The sequence below is a fragment of the Coregonus lavaretus genome (genome assembly GCF_964263955.1).
Source record: "Coregonus lavaretus genome assembly, chromosome: 15".
Taxonomy (NCBI): Eukaryota; Metazoa; Chordata; class Actinopteri; order Salmoniformes; family Salmonidae; genus Coregonus; species Coregonus lavaretus.
This window is the reverse complement of record NC_140002.1, coordinates 4,022,255-4,039,085: the sequence shown is the minus strand read 5'-3', so window position 1 is coordinate 4,039,085 and position 16,831 is coordinate 4,022,255. Positions and strand designations below refer to the sequence as shown.

General features: G+C 43.5%; 1 protein-coding gene across 4 annotated transcripts; it reads left to right on the top strand.

The window, feature by feature from the left end:
• The first annotated feature begins 790 nt into the window (after positions 1 to 790).
• LOC311142941 (RNA-binding protein 27-like) lies at positions 791 to 16,495 on the top strand. 4 transcript variants are annotated; one of them, XM_084178702.1, is made up of 21 exons: positions 829 to 986; positions 1,868 to 1,986; positions 2,147 to 2,274; positions 2,365 to 2,447; positions 2,728 to 2,918; positions 3,183 to 3,479; positions 4,295 to 4,609; positions 5,296 to 5,475; positions 6,195 to 6,341; positions 8,288 to 8,432; positions 8,667 to 8,850; positions 9,172 to 9,393; positions 9,554 to 9,682; positions 9,806 to 9,934; positions 10,047 to 10,121; positions 10,341 to 10,511; positions 12,281 to 12,385; positions 13,280 to 13,492; positions 13,704 to 13,787; positions 13,903 to 14,022; positions 14,147 to 16,495. In XM_084178702.1, the coding sequence occupies exons 1-21, from the start codon at positions 928 to 930 to the stop codon at positions 14,231 to 14,233; spliced, it is 3,183 nt and encodes a 1,060-aa protein (XP_084034828.1). In that variant the 5' UTR covers positions 829 to 927; the 3' UTR covers positions 14,234 to 16,495. The 4 variants fall into 4 exon arrangements, with proteins under 4 accessions (XP_084034829.1, XP_084034828.1, XP_084034827.1 ...); XM_084178701.1 differs by having other exon boundaries at positions 9,551 to 9,682; XM_084178703.1 differs by lacking the exon at positions 5,296 to 5,475 and having other exon boundaries at positions 791 to 986; positions 9,551 to 9,682.
• Positions 16,496 to 16,831: the final 336 nt, after the last annotated feature.

The following is a 16,831-nucleotide window of genomic DNA, read 5'->3' as shown; positions in this document are numbered from 1 at the left end:
ACACAGCGCAGTCTTCTGGAAAATGTAGTATAAGTGAGGGGCTCTTTCACGGTCATGGCTAGAAGGGATAAAGCTTTTGTCAAATGAACGTCAATTATTTTTTTTTGCATTTAGCTAACCTTAGCTTAATTATCCTAACCGGCTACGTTAATTATCCTAACCTTCTGCGTAATTTCTCCTAACCTGCTACGAAAAGTCAAATCTGACATTAATTTGACAAAAACTGGATTCCTTCTAGCCATGAACCTCTTTTACAGCAGAAGGAAGCAGCCTACTTTCTCTGGAGTACGAAAACACACTCAGAATATTCCACACAAATATCAATGCAAAGACATATATAGATTATAATTTTATATTTTTTAAAGGGGTGAAATTATTTTGTTAATATAAGATTTTAGTCAAGAGTCAACCCTGGCCTGGCTCCACTAAGTTTGTTCAAATAATATTAAAATTTTGAAATAGAGCTGCAAAACCAAAGATAAACAGTTTCATGATGATTGGTTACAGCCTAAACTCAGGGTCAGCGCTATCGGGAATCCTTGAGACGTCCCTACCCTAAACCCAAATCTTAACCCTGCCCTAACTTAACCCTAACCTTAACCCTGCCCTAACTTAATCCTAACCTTAACCCTGCCCTAACTTAACCCTTACCTTAACAATGTTAAACGTAAACTTCAATGGGGTAGGGACGTCCTAAGGATCCCAGATAGCAAGGAACCCTGAGTTTAGTGTGGCCAGCTGATCGGCTTACGACATTGCCAGTTATGTTGCTATGCCTGTGTTTGAACGTAAAGCAATTCGTACGACCTGCAAGTGAAGTGACTAGTGAAGGCCTAGCTAAGCCTAATATACATTTATAGACGATGAAAGTAGGAATATCACAACGCACCTTGAACTTATAGTCAGTATTGTTAAGTCGTTTTCACGATGATCATAGAAAATGTGGAAGCTTTGAAGTCGTGGCTGGCAAAACTCCTGGAGCCAATGTGAGTGATGATTAATTGAAATGACATTTAGCTAGCTTGCACGAGTTAGCTCGCTAGCTACGCCATCGCTAACGTTAGCTTATGTGGCAATAATAATACAAATGTAACGTTTGTTGTATAAATTATACGCATCACACATTTTGCATATCGGATTTGTTGGGCAAATTGCAGACACTAATCTGATTATAACATTTTAGATATGTTTTGGTGTCGCTGGCGCAATTAATTTAGCTAACTAATTAAGTAGCTATATACAGTAGTTAACTTGACCAGCTAGCTTGCTCAACTCAATCAATATCGTCCCACTCAAGGTGAATGATTTATATTAATGGCTGCACAGCAAGTTTGACTTGTGGTGAATGGGTAACTACTTAGGATATTAACCAAACTAGAGTAGACTGTCATAAATGTAGTGGCTAAGTTAGATGAGCTACCCGTCCATAGACACTGCTAGCAGTGACGTCTAGCATTTAGCCAACCAGCTAGTTAGCCAGTTAAGCCTGCCATCCAAGTTGATGTAACTACGTGTGTGTTGTCATTTGTAGCAGATGTGTTATGTAGCACGAGATTAGTGTCTAACCTGCTGCCTTATAAACCTCGAACTTTCTGTCCTTACAACTCTCTTGGTTACAAATGAATGATTCTAGCTACATATTGTCTAATGCAGTGGTTCCCAACCTTTTTCGGTTACTGCACCACCAATTGAACTTTGCTCTGCCCGGAGTACCCCCCTCATGTGCATTTTACCAGTATCCTATGGTCTCATGAGTCTTCTCAAGTACCTCCTGTGGATAGGCCAAGTACCCCCAGGGATCCTAGTACCCCTGGTTGGGAACCATGCAAACCCTGTTGAGTAATATGGATAATGTTTGCTTTTGCAGATGTGAGGCCGACCCCTCTGCTTTAGCCAACTATGTTGTGGCTTTGGTAAAGAAGGACAAACCTGAGAAAGAGTTGAAAGCACTTTGTGCAGATCAACTGGATGTCTTCTTACAAAAAGGTAGGCAACATAACCCCTTAACGTCAGTGTTGATTTGCATCTCACCGACTAACATTAGTATTTTCATTGTGTAAACATGTAGTTGACTGACTGATAGTATGAAATAATTTGAGAGAAATGTTTATAAAAGTCTTATGCCTCGATGCTTTCCCTATTGCAGAGACCACTGGTTTTGTTGATAAGCTCTTTGAATGTTTGACCACCAAAAACTACTTGGGGAATCCACCTGCTAAGGAAGTTCCCAAAGAGGAGCCCAAACTCCCCGTGCTAAAACAGGAGGCTGTGGAGGTAAGGGCTTTTTTAAGCTTCCTCTGTCGTATTATGTCGCAGTCTTTGATGATGGGGATTTAGCTAGCTAACTATTGTTGTTTTCTTAAGGCTGAAAATGTAGACGAGGAAAGGGGGGATAACAGGAGGCGGAGAAGTCCACTGAGAAGCCGCTCTGACTTCAACGATTCAAGGTGAGACTGGAATCTATATGTTTGCTATTATTTTCCTGGTGTTCTCAAGTGGCTTCCTCTTGACAGTGATGAAGCTCTCTGGGGTCAAGATGTTAGTTTGATTAGGCCCTTGAGTCTAATGGACTGCGCCTTTGACACACAATTTAGTTATTGTTGTTGAAATGCTAGTCACATCAATAGTACAGATTACCACAAAAACAGGAAACACCTTGAGTTCGGTGCTGTATAGAAAGTGCTGCTAAATGACCAACCAACATGCCTTGATCGCCTGACCACACAGGGGACGTGATGACCGCAGACGAGACGACCGCAAGCGGCGTGACATGGACCGCCACGGTAAAAGCACAGATTCCCACCGGGAAAGGCATGACCGGCGCGGAGGCAACTCTCGTGGGCGCAGCTACAGTCGCAGCAGGAGCCGCAGCCGAAGTGGGAGCCGTGGCAGGGACAAGGAGCACAGCCGAGGGAGAGGTGAGACTCACAGGGGCGCGGGCATGGACAAATCTGCTTTACTTTAAATGTTAACCTGAAAGGTTGAAAACAAATCTTTGCTAAGAACAGACAAAAATAAATTGGTGTATTGATTGGACTTACTGGTGGGGATCCTTAAATGCCCTCTGTGGTGTGCATGTCTCATAATAGGGGTATTTTCTCCTGGGTTATGTGAAATATTGTTGCATTTTGTGACCTTTGGGTTCAAGCTTTTCTGTGTGTCTGTCTGTGTATGTTAAACAGATTACAGGTCAAAGTTTGAAGTGGAGAGGAAGGAGCCCGAGAGTTTCAACTCTACCTCTGGGTCCCTGGTAACCCAACAACAGCACCAGCACCCTCCCCCACTCCTACCAACCCCCCAGCAGCACCCGTTTCCCTCCTCCGGGGGCCAAGCCGTCCCCAACTCTGTTACCGTGGTAGCGCCCGCTCACCTGCCCGACAGCACTACAGAGAGCTGGTCTAATTACTACTCTAATCACAGGGAGGGCAAGCCGTTCAACAAGGGCACTTCAGTCAAGCACCGCTGCCGTGACTACGACGGTAAGGGCTAACTAAAATGATCTAATTTCACTCTGGTCTTAGGTCTATATTATGGGATGAGATGTTACTGATTCCTCCCAGCTTTGCTGTACATCTAGCAGCAAGATCTGGGTTCTATTTTTGTAAGTCATTGAGGACTTATTCTCTTTTACAAGAACAACCTGTTTTTGTTATGTAGCTAAACAGCTTTATCTTTTTTTGTGAATGAAAGGCACAAGACTATCTTCCTGATAACCAAAATAAGTTCTAATGTAATGTATGTACATGCAATAACTTGTAAAAGGATATTGAATATTGAAGCAGGTGGCCTCATATGGCCTTCTAATCATTGTGTGCTTTAGGATTCATATCTCTTGACCGTTAAGCTTAGGTCTACCCTAGTCAGATTGTATAAATATTTAGTAAAATACCAGTCAATTGTGTTCATTTGTGGATTAAATGCAGTAGGTTGTGTGATATTCCAACCCTCAGTAAGGGGTTTGCCTGGTTTAAAGCAGCATTTATGACCCTGGTTGAACATCCTTCCCCTGAGGGACACTGTTTCTATTCATCCAACAGTCTCAACAGCAATGAGATATTTTTCACTCCACCCCACCAATGAGATTTCTCTCTCCAGCCTGGATCTTGTCAGGAACTGTAAACAAAAATTGTCAAGGTTGCCAAACCGATAATCTCATTTGGGCTGATATAATTTGTATATTAATTTTAAAAAAGCTATTATTGGCAAGGATCTTGCTGAGTGCATTTACATTAAGAATGCAATTCATATTTTTTTTAATGGAATTTTGATCAATCTTTTTTCCTGTCTTCCACAGAGAAAGGTTTCTGTGTGCGTGGTGACCTCTGTCCCTTTGACCATGGCAATGATCCTCTGATCGTGGACGACGTCACGCTGCCCGCCATGATCCCGTTTCCCCCACCTGGCATGCCACCACCGGCCCGGATGGCCATGCCCCCCCACGGCCAGCCGCCCCCGGCCATCAGGATGGCCATGCCCCCCCACGGCCAGCCGCCCCCGGCCATCAGGATGGCCATGCCCCCCCACGGCCAGCCGCCCCCGGCCATCAGGATGCCCATGCCCCCCCACGGCCAGCCGCCTCCACCGGGCATCTTCCCTATGCCTCCTCCTGGTGAGTGATGTTACCATGTCTCCAATTAGGCCCTCACTCCTGACCTCGGAATGCTCACCAGTCAGTGTTTGACACAGGCTAAAGCTATAAGTAGGGCCAAGAGTTTTTCCTGGTCAGGCCACATGATTAGGAAAATCCCAGGGCCCTAGCTTTAGTTCCTGATGTGGTGAGAGCATAGAGAGAGAGGACTCATCATGGATATGACCCCTTTTAGCGTGGACATTGCCATTGAGTGCTTCCACCATGCTTCCGCCGTTTATAAAGCAGTCAAAGTAGTCAACTGGGTGGGGATTCCTATGGGTTGTTTCCTCCGTGGCGCTGCCCATGCTGTCACAGACACTACAATGGCACAGATAGAAAGACGAGTCCTCTGTCAGTTTCTATGGGTCATTTTAGGATGCATGGATGTGTGTTTAGCGTCAATGAGTATAAAGCTGTTTCCATTTGTTCAAGGCTTGCCTGTTCCATGGTGAAATAGCAATGTTTAAGGACTGTTTGTTGTGCTGCGTAGAAACGCACCTCAGGGAAACCACTGTCTTTGTTGTCTTACCCTCACTGGTACTCACCCTATACTTAATGTGCATGTCTGGAGTACTTTACTTAGCCTATTCTGTTTAGGAGTTTATTAAGTAAATGGCCAGTGTCTATTATTTGCTGGGTTCAGCTTGGAATTGTATCTCTCTTAGGGCCCCCGTTAATACCTACCAGTGGGATAGAAACTCCCAACCACTCAGGGACGAGTTCCGCCTCCTCTCTGGGACCGCCTGGAGTGGGACCTCCTCCTCTTCCTCCACCTCCTCTTCCTCCACCACCTCCTCCTTCCTCCTCTTCTCTCTCTCTACACCCCCAATATTCTCAGTCAGAATGTAAGCGGCTATGCTTTTTCTCAATAAGCTTGGCAAAGTGGTACTTTTATGAGCAAAGCTCCCATATTGTTCACGTTTTTGTCAGTTTATTTTCATTGACATACACTGCCTTTCAAATCCATGTGAACCAAATGGTATTGTTCAGTTCGACTGTAGTAAGTGAGGAAGGACATAGAAATGCTATTGTCTTAAAGTATTTATGGTCACATGGTTCATTCACGTGTTGGGAATGATTTCCTTTTTGTGTGGAGGTGTTAGTTTTGTTTTTATGCTACTGCCTGGCCTGCATGATCTAGTTGTTTCTTTAGGGTGCAGTAGCATATTTTGACCAGAGGGGTGCACTGTTTATGAACTAAAGTCCGCTGTTGCTGTAAGCTGCACATTAGATGAGTGCAAAAACTCTATTTTAGTAATCCTGCCCACATAAGAGAGGAAATTAAAATGCAGTGCATTTCACTACTCTCAACTGAAATGTTATTTTTAGTTGCTCTAGTTTAGTCCCAAGCCATTGCATATTATATAGCAAAAGCAGACTGTATAATATTGAGTTCTATACTAGCACTGTACTTTTCCTCCCTTCCATGTAGTTGTAGTGTAGCCATACAGTTAAAGTAGGTGTTATGATGGATAGGCCTGTTTGGGTAATCTCACTCTCCACTGTGTAAAACATTGTTTGAGTTCTTCTAATGATGTCTGTGTCTTCTCCCTTGTGTTGCCAGATAATTACGACCCAGAGGGCTACAACCCAGAGTCTCCAGGCATGACAGCAACTGGCCGGCCCCAGTACAGGCAGTTCATCCCCCGCATCCAGACCCAGAGGCCCAACCTGATCGGCCTCACCTCCGGGGATGGACAGGGATCCAGAGGTATCACATGTGGGTCTTACTTTGGTGGTTTAGGTTGGGCTTTCTGTCTGATCCTAACCCATAGTACACATGAGGACTTCCATATTTAGGGCGCTATAAAATCTGTTTTATTTTTTGCCTGATTCCATTTAAATGTTCCCAAAACTAAATTGGATGTTGTAAGTCCACAAAAATGCTTAAATCGCATCAGGAGACCACTTTTGAAGTCTGGGAATTGTGCACCTAGCCAAGAGGGTGTTGTTTATCAGTGTTTTCTGTAGTGTGCATGTGATGGTTGAGTTTGCAAAACAAATACCCACTGGATTGATTAAAATAATCATTATATAATTCTGCCAGGTAAGCATAGGGCCTTGTGGAATTATGCAAATATATCCTGAAGTTTGTAGTTAACATTTAATTGAAGGTTTTTGGGAAAGCCTTTCTATCAACCAGAAGACTGTTTTCATTAGCTAGCGTCATCGCTAATAGCTACAGAAAGTGGTAGATGCGTGCACTGCACATGTACCGAAGGGCATTCTCCTTGCCTCTTCAGAGAGTTGCAGGAAATGCGAATCACTGATGCATTCTGTTCATGTCTTATGATAAACTTGGGAAGTTAATTAATGTTCAATACATTTAAATTGAACAAAAATAGAAACGCAACATGTAAAGTGCTGGTCCCATGTTTCATGAGCTGAAATCCCAGAAATGTTCCGTATGCACAAAAAGCTTATTTCTCTCAAATTTTGTGCACAAATTTGTTTACATTCCTGTTAATGAGCATTTCTCATTTGCCAAGATAATCCATCCACCTGACAGGTGTGGCATATCAAGAAGCATGATCATTACAAAGGTGCACCCTGTGCTGGGGACAATAAAAGGCCACTTAAAAATGTGCTGTTTTGTCACACAACACAATGCCACGGATGTCTCAAGTTTTGAGGGAGTGTGCAATTGGCATGCTGTCTGCAGGAATGTCCACCAGAGCTCTTGTCAGATAATTGAATGTTAATTTCTCTACCATACGCTGCCTCCAATGTCGTTTTCGAGAATTTGGCAGTACTTCCAACCGGCCTCACAACCGCAGACCACGTGTAACAGCGACAGACCATCATGCTGCGTGGAAATGAAAATAAAAGTGCAGGAAATGCATGCAGAAGTTGATGTAAATGCAGGAAATTATTTTTGTTTGGAGTTGGATTGAACAGTATAGGTGGAGAAAGCCCCATGGAAATCACTTATAATTTATGTGTTGCCACCCTAGGGTCATGAGATACTCAAAGCATATTTGGAACATTTATTATTCATAAACATACAATACCGTCAAATGTCAATAATTGTAATATTATATTTTTCCATATCGCCCAGCCCTACAAACATAGCCATTTAATCTTTGATATTGTTGAATGAGCTAATTATTTCAAAGGGATATAAAACGTATTTGGTTGCAATGTTTTACATCAAGGGTGGTCAACCATCCTCCAGGAGAACTACTGGGTGTGCATGCTTTTATTCCAGTCCCCCTTTAACAAACCACATTTTAGAAATTAGCTGCTCGACCGAACCTTGTTAAACTGGCTCTGATGTGTTTGAGCAGGGCTGGATCAAAAGCCTGCACACCCAGTAGCTCTCCAGACTGAGGGTTGACCATACACTTTTTTTATAGAGTTGCCTAACCGGTATTCTACTTTGTGGTGGGGGGGGGTTTAAGTGCCTTGCACAACGACAGGAGATGGTGCATGGGTTCAGAGAGCAGCTTTCCAGTGTCCATACCACATTCATGCTTACTTTTTTTATACGTACATAGACGCTGCCAATTGTTGGTCATGGAAATTTGGTGTAAAGTCACAATTCCATCTGTCAAAATGTGTATGAACCCAGACTAAACATATCCTCAGTGTCATCCAGACACAGCGGTCCAGATTCTAGCTGTCATTATGACTGACGTTGTGTTTCTCCTGTCCCAGCGGCTAACATAGTGATCCAGACAGAGCCGGCGGTGGCCAGTGTCCCCAGCAGTGTGTCATGCTACAGCAGCACAGAGCAGGAGAGTAGGAAGAGGCCCCTGGGGCCCACAGAGGGTCCACCGCCCAAAACAACCTGGATGGACAAGTAAGAACACACACAGTATCCACCCTCCACTGCAGAGTTGGGCTCGATTCCAGGTCAATCGCAGTTTTTTATTTTATTTGACATTTCCTCTGTAGGAGTGCAACTAATGTCCTGAATTTAGATGACTTGTCACTTAACCCCAACTCTGCTTCACGATAGACCACCTCTGACCTCAGAGCATTGTCATTGGCTCCTCTGCCTTGTCACTCATGTCTGTGTGTCATTATCTTCCAGACCCAACTACCAGGCCAACAACCAACTCACCTTCCCCAACAACAAGCCCCAACACGGGGGCTTCCCCAAGAAGAATCACTACGTCAATACTAAGCTTGAAGTTCGCAAAATCCCCCGAGATCTCAACAACATCACCAAATTGAATGAGCACTTTAGCAAGTTTGGTACCATCGTAAATATTCAGGTAAGATATCTGACAATTCCTTGAAACCATTTGTACCACTAAACAAAGGGTTCTATTTAGATCAATAAATGTTAGGGCGTCTACATACAGTTTACTTATGAGGCCCCGTGGGCCCCGTGTAGCTCAGTTGGTAGAGCATGGCGTTTGCAACGCCAGGGTTGTGGGTTCGATTCCCACGGGGGGCCAGTATGAAAAAATAAATATATGCACTCTCTAACTGTAAGTCGCTCTGGATAAGAGCGTCTGCTAAATGACTAAAATGTGATCAAGGACAAACCTTCTGGCCTTCTTCACTACTTTCTGACATGTCTCCTCCAATAGGTGGTGTTTGGTGGCGACCCCGAGGCAGCTCTGATCCAGTACACAGCCAACGAGGAGGCACGGCAGGCCATCTCCAGCACTGAGGCGGTGCTCAACAACCGCTTCATCCGAGTGTACTGGCACCGTGAGACCAACACCCAGCAGCAGGGACAGGGCATGGGCCAGGCGGACGGACACGGACAGAGCTCTGCCATGGGGCAGCAGCACCCCAATGTTCACAAGGTGGACAGAGCCCTTCTAACAACAGCTAAAACCTTTTTAGTTGGCCAAGCATTTATATTCATTCAAACAGCAGTTTTGATTTGGAACGGCGAAGTTCTATGTTCCAGGTTAGACATGATCACCATTCTCTCTTGACTCTTATGTATCTATAAATCAGCAGGTGATCAAGCAGCACAGTCCCGGGGCCTATGTGCTGAATAATAAGACGGTGACCAAACATGGCCTTGGTGTTGGGGCTGTGGCCGGGGGCAAACTGGACGCCCTGCACCCCAGCGCAGACCCTGCAGCGGTAAGCCGTCAGCTCCTATGGTCTGAGTGTGCCCCTATGCAGGGCTACACCATGGTGTTGTATGATGGTAAAGAGAGTGGATTGATAGTAATCAAAGGGTCTGTCTGTCTCTTCCTGTCGTAGGCACTCTTCTCTACCTCTGTGGCCCTTCAGAAGGGACCCTACAGCTCCACAGTCCCCAAGGGAGCGTCCAAGTCACTTGGTAAAACTGCCAGAGCACTTGAAGCACAGGAGGTCTTGAAAAAGAAGCAGGCAAGTCATTTTTGCCGTCTGTATTTTGAATGATTTCCATAGTCTTTCATTACCTTTTATACACAAGTCAAAATGACACTATAAACAATTGTTTGGTTTGTTGTTGTTTCAGGAGACATTGAAGTTGCAGCAGGACATGAGGAAAAAGAAGCAGGAGATGCTGGAGAAGCAGATTGAATGTCAGAAGGTAAGATGGTTGCTTATACTACATATAGTTAATAATTTAAAAGATGCCACCATCCCCACCTTCCATGTTAGAGTTGCACTTTAACCACATGCTGTGATCATCATTGCGTTGTCCTTTCACTATCAAAACAAGTACACCTCTAGACCAAGAGACCCTGGGTGTTGTCCTGGATACCCTGCTCATCTAACATTGGTTAATCTCATGTCCTCCCTCCTATAGGCTCTGATCAACAGACTTGAAAAGAACAGGGCCACATTGAAGCCAGAGGAGAGGGCCAACATTATGAAGACTCTGAAGGATCTGACCGACAAGATCTCCCAGCTCCAGAACGAGATGAACCCAGCCTCCCTCTCCACAGCCAACACGGCTCAATCCAAGACGAAGACAGACGTAAGTCTACCTACCATATGATATGGGGCCATATTACTTTACAGAGGTAGCGCAGACATTTTTTATTTATTTAATTAGTCAATGTAGTGCATGCCATAGAAATAGACTGAATAGAAAGGGCGTCCCCATTCAAGTCGATGATGGCATAATGGGTAGACTGGTGGCCATTGTGAGTGTACCCATAGGAGCAAGGCAGGAAGTAAAAGCAGGAAGTGTACCCATCAATCTGTGCTGTGATTTGTTGAATCAACTCAACTGACATTACAAAAAATACATTCCATTGCATGCACCAAATCAGTTAACATAATTTGAATTAACATTCTACATTACCATGGAAATTATTGCATCACAATACCAGGCAGCCATTGCGAATGTGAGTACCCATGAATTTACCAGTCAAATTGCCAGGGTTAAGCCCCGCTTCCACTGGCACTTAAAATTAGGGGCAAATTCGAGCTACGCTCGATTTGAATTCTCAAATTCGAGCTGGGTCGAGGGAAACCTGGGCCAGCGCAGCCCAGATTCACAACTGGTGCCAGCCAGTTACTATGCAACCACCAGCTAATCACTGCTGGATGCTGACACATTTAGCTAGCTCATCTGGGCTTGTTGCTGTTAACTAGCACATGGACAAGCAGTACTGCAGTAGTCAGACATGACACAAATTACCACCATAGCTGGATCCTCATTCATTTTTGCACTACAGAATAAACTTTTATGAGAACAGTCAGCCCTCTAATGCTAGCTACCAAACGTTAGCTAGCAAATCAGAGTTGAAAAAACCTAGCTAGCTAACGTGAGCTAGCAGGAATTTTAGCCGGCCAGTTCATATTGAAAGCTAGCAGCAACATATCAAACGCTAGCTAGCTAGCCTGTTATGCTAGCGATGACACTAACCGTTTTGCTAGCTAGCTAGCTAGCTAGCATCAACAAGTTAACTACATGGCTCTGAGTCTGGCTGGCCCTGGCAGGAGTATGGGGTAACGTTAGTTACAGCATGGTGAGGATGAATTAGATAGCTAGCAATATTAGCGAAGCCAGCTGCATAGTTACATATTGGCTACCTAGCAAGATGACATTTCACATTTCTGGAGGCAGTGGAAACACAATTTGAGCTAGCCCACCAAAGCCAGCCCAACCTGGGTTGTCTTCAAAGGTCCAATGGAAATGGAGCTTTAGAGGCTCCAAGCCTGTTCTGTACTCTGAGTTGATATTCACGTCATAAGAAGGAATTCCCATTGACCACGCTCACAATCATTATTTCCTATTGACCCCCATTGTAAAAGAGCCAACTTTGTTGTTAATTTTTAGTTCTACAAAACATGACAAAGCTGATGTGGTGTTCAATATACATGTAACCAGGTCAAACATCCCGACCTACGGTTCACAATGCTCCCACGTATGAAAATGGAGCCTGCCAGAAGAGCCCTGACGTGGCTGCTAGCGCTGTCATGAAAAGGGGCATGAGGGAAGCCCTACAATATTACGTTTTTCTAAGTAGTGAGAACGCTCCGGAGCAGGCAATGTTGAAAAGTAATCTATAGACATGTTGTACTTTTCTTAAATGTAGTTTTGTAATTGAATAAAACAAGCAGACAACAAGAACATTTGCGTTTGAAAATGTTGTGAGCCAGTGGGGTAACCACAGGTTGTTTTTACCTGAAGGCGGGCAGAGCCACAACGTTCTGTCTAATACCAACTGGGAGTATTCATTTTATTTCTATGCATTGTGGAAATCCCAAAATAATATCAATGGTGCTCTCCCTCAGGCACAAAAGGAGCTTCTGGACGCAGAGCTTGATTTCCACAAGAAGATGAGTTCTGGAGAGGACACGACCGACCTGAAGAGGAGACTGGGTCAGCTGCAGGTTGAGGTGGGTACACAGGGCGTCCATACTTTGGGAAGTCCTCTCTCTAGCGCTAATGACCATGTATGGATTGTGGCGGTGTTCTGGCATACTGAAGGAGGTGTGGCCGCCTGAACATCTCCAGAACACGTGTACTGTCGGATATGCAACCTTTACAAGAATGGTCTGAAGTGAGCAGAAAGGTATCACCTTGGATGTTAACATATGCCTTGGCCTCACAGCTGTCTGTTGCTAGTCACATTATGTCGTCCTCTGTGTCAGAGGATCAGGCTGTAAACAAGAAACTTGTTTTTGTTAACAACAGCCCTCTGCATGGCTTTTCCAGCCTGGTGTGCTTAAATTAGCCACCATGAAATATGCATGGCTTTACCCCTCTTCTGCACATTAAACTGCAGGCACTTACCAAGCCCAGAGGACACCCACTAACGAATCCTAACCAAACACAGATCCTACATTGATGCATCTGATGTCATTAAAGTTTGAGATGGTGTTCCTTGTAAGAAACTGGAGGGATGACAATTAGGAGGAGGAGGAGTGGTGAGGAGGAGGAGTGTTGGCGCTCTGCTCCAAGCCATCAGGGCCACCACAGTCAGTCTGCTGGTACATGTTCCCTTGAACTCATTAAAGATGGATACCAGGCCTGTGGGGACACTGGTTCTCAGTAGCACTACATTTTCTTCCTGGATGCTGACGCTGCTGCCTGGCACTGTTTGGTGAGGACATGTCAGGTGACACCATCTCCACCACCTTGGTTTGGGGTCTGGTGACACATGTCTTGGTTCCACATGTGGATCTGTGGCATCTCCTTATAGTGTCAGCTGGCACCTCGTGCTGAATGTTGTTGAGGAATGGAAGTTAGCTGTGGATCTGATTACCCTGTTGACCGTGTTCCCCCCCCAGGCCACCCGGTTGGGCCTGATACCGACCGGGCGGGGGAAGGTGGACGATGCAGCAGCCGTCAGGGGCAGGGGCCGAGGAAGGGGCAGGGGACGGGGACACAGAGGAGGAGTCAGAGGAGGGGGAAATCACATGGTGGTGGACCACAGGCCCCGAGCCATCGCCATCTTGGGAGTCACACCAGAAGAGAAGGAGGAGCTTATGCCTCACTTTGTGGTAAGGAAACACACCCTTATGACATCCAGCTAGTCGTATGATTTCCCCAAAACGTCTTATTTTAACTGTGAAAAGTCTGAGCTCGATGTCATCCAGTGGTACAAAGCATGAATCATTATAGTAGTAAAAACAGTGCTTCCACCAAAGAGATGTGTAAAGGAATTTCTGCTGGTATTTACGGCGGTTTTGTGTATTCTCGTCTTTGTCACAGAGATTTGGTGAGATAGAGGAGCTCCGCGATCAGGATGCTACCAGTGTTGTCATGACGTTCAAGACCCGGAGCGAAGCAGAGAATGTATGTTCTACAGATGACATACACACAGTAACGTTTTAATGCCTTTATAACCCAGCAAGTTTTTCATAAGTTTTAATTGAATTTAGCCATTCATGATCATTTTCACATGTTATAGGCAGCAAACCAAGGAGCAAAGTTCAAAGGTCGCGTTCTACAGATTTCATGGTACAAGCCGAAGACACCATCCGTGTCCACAGAACCTGAGGAGGAGGACTCGAAGGAAGAGGTCAATGCGGTACGTTACTATACATCTCTCCCCATTCATTTTCTGTTATTGTAGCATTTTGGAAAACCATGTTAATAAATCATCTTTCAATGAACTGCTTGATCTAATGACTTATTTCATTTGATTCCTCCAGGAGGAAGTCAGCTCCTACCTGCTCATGGAGGAAGAGGAAGACGACGATGAGGATGACGAGTATGAGTCTCGTTCATGGAGGCGATGAAGGCAATACGAACGTCACGCTTTTTCGTGGGAAGGACTTTGATATATTTTTTTAACTAATTCAAGTTGATTTGACGGAAATCACTTCTTTAGGTTTTTTTTAGACCAACTTCCAGTATTTTGAGACTGAAGAATTAAGGACTAATATGATACAAAGTCTATACTTTAATGATGCGTGTGAAGCTTGAAAGGGCAGACTGTTTTCTCTTGAAACATCTGAATAATTATTAAAATCTCACTTTTGCTGAGATAAATATCTAAACTGTTATAAATAGATGTATGTTTCGATGTGGTTACCAGATAATATCAGTAAAACATTTATGACTACTGTGAAGAGGTATTTTTATACATATTTAAGCTATGGTTTCATCCTCTCTTTGACTGATGTTGTCTATAATTACGAGGCTCAAGGTCCACAGACCAGGGATGGCTACGCTGTCACAGATCTCACAGTCTGTCTACAGCAGAGATCGCTATGTTTACAGAAGGCATCAGCGTCCCCTGTTGAAATGTAAATTAGATGCAGCCTCCATCTTGGATTCCAAGAGACGCTTGATATTCCCCTGAGTATTTTGTTGTCGACTAAATGTGTGGTGCCACTTTATGAACACCAGGACTAATGTTACGCACTTTTGAGATGGTAACAACTCTATTTTCTCTTTTTCCAAGTCATCATCTCTGTCTTCTGAGACCAAAGACATCTTTGGATGAGGATCTAGTCATCTATTGTCAAAAGTGTTGGAGATCTGTAGACAATGGTGTTTGAATGTATACTGAGCATTTGGTTTTATATATAATTTTGCCTTAAATAATCAGCAGAAGGCTGCATTTTTATGAGATTTGTGATTTTTCTTGCAATAGGAATTACTTTGATATTTTTTCAGTTTGTCATTTGAATGAGTGTTGAAATTGTTTCAGGAAAAGAGGTCCCATTTTATTTTCAAGCAAGAGTACTTAATATCCCTACTTAAGGTAGGTTTGTGTTAAACCAAACCTTGTGGCGTCACTTCACATAACAACACATTCTTACCAGCTCATCTCTGCCAGGATTTAGCTGCATGGTTTTGCGACCTGACAAGTAACCAGCCATTTGTAACAGATTGAACATTTCTCCATGCACAGTTTCTGATCTTATTTTACAGTAGCATTATTCGGCAGCAGTTAATCCATTCGATGTAAGCGAGGCACTTGGTGTTAATGAGTGAGGACTCCCTGCAAGTCAAGAAACATTATGTTGGTGGCTCTGAAATGTGCAAAGTAACACCCTCTTGTGAAGGCGTATACTTGATGAAAAAAGTTATTTGTATTATTTGTCCTTACATACGGTATTTACATTTCTTCAAGAGAGGGGAAAAATGAAAATGTGTATAGCTGCTGAAGTATATATATTGAACCCTATAGCATGTTATGCTTTCATATTTGGCCAGGGTCTCCCTCTAGCTGGACACTAAACCATTGAATTAAATGTGAGTGCAAAAAAAACAGGTACGTTGCTGTAGCCCCTACGAGATCTTGACCCCTGTTCATTTTGCAGTCCTATTGGAAGAGTTAGTAGATTAGAGAAATGGGGCAAGTAGGAGGCTTACTCTTTCACTCCTCTCTGCCTTATCTCCGTGAGGCTTGGCGTTACCGTCTAACAGATATCAGCATGACACTTATATCAGGTCACAATATATTTAGTTTTGAAGATAAATAAAAAGCCCTTTTGAAATGTGAGAAAGGGATGACCGTAAGACTCTAGAAGGCAAAGGCCAGAGAATTAGACCTTGTCCTTTTTCACTGCACGGTATCCTCACACTTGTTTGCTATGTGCTTTTATGAACAGTCCTTCGCTTGAAAACTTCAGTAAAGGACAGATATATTGGCAAGAATATGACATGTCAAAGTGAGATTTCAGAAATTGCTTTGAGAATGTTCTCCCCTTGTTTGTACTGCCTTGTGGATGGGACTGTGACATCGTAGTGGAAAATGGAAACCATTTATTGGAAGAATCATTTTTGGATTTGTTACTGTTTATATTTGTGGGATGTGGATGTATTTTTGATTTATTCTGTTTGTAAAATGGATTTCTAACTCACTAGCATGTTTGCTTTTACCAATAAAGATGGAGGAATGGGGTGATTGGAAGAGGAACAAAATACAAAATAATTAAAAGAAACAATTTGAATTAGACACAAGTAAAAAAAAAACTTAAAAAATGATACAAGAAATAGATTGAAATTTCAACCTCTGTGGGGGAACATTCCAAAAGAATATTACCTTCAAAACCTGTGTCGTCATTCCTTTAGTATTGGCCTGCTAACTTTTCCCCCCATCATCATTCATGATTATCCATAATCATGGTAGTGTCCACATTCATGTAGAAGTGTTGACAAACAAAAGTGACTCCAAAATGAAACAATACATTATTCACTTCCTATTGGAGAAAACATCATCCGAAACACAACCAAAGCAAGCTGTAAATGCATCCAATAAGTTTGTAGAGTTACAAGCTTGATGTAGTCATTGTGTGCAAGAAATATGGTACTAAATACTTACTTTTTACTACTTTAATACACTAAGTGAAATTTGTCCAAATACTTATGACGTCTTCAAATGG

Coding starts and splice junctions, on each gene's coding strand:
- LOC311142941 (XM_084178701.1), top strand. CDS start 928: ATGATCATAGAAAATGTGGAAGCTTTGAAGTCGTGGCTGGCAAAACTC. Junction 2,919..3,182: donor GGAGCACAGCCGAGGGAGAG/GTGAGACTCACA, acceptor TATGTTAAACAG/ATTACAGGTCAAAGTTTGAA. Junction 4,610..5,295: donor CTTCCCTATGCCTCCTCCTG/GTGAGTGATGTT, acceptor TATCTCTCTTAG/GGCCCCCGTTAATACCTACC.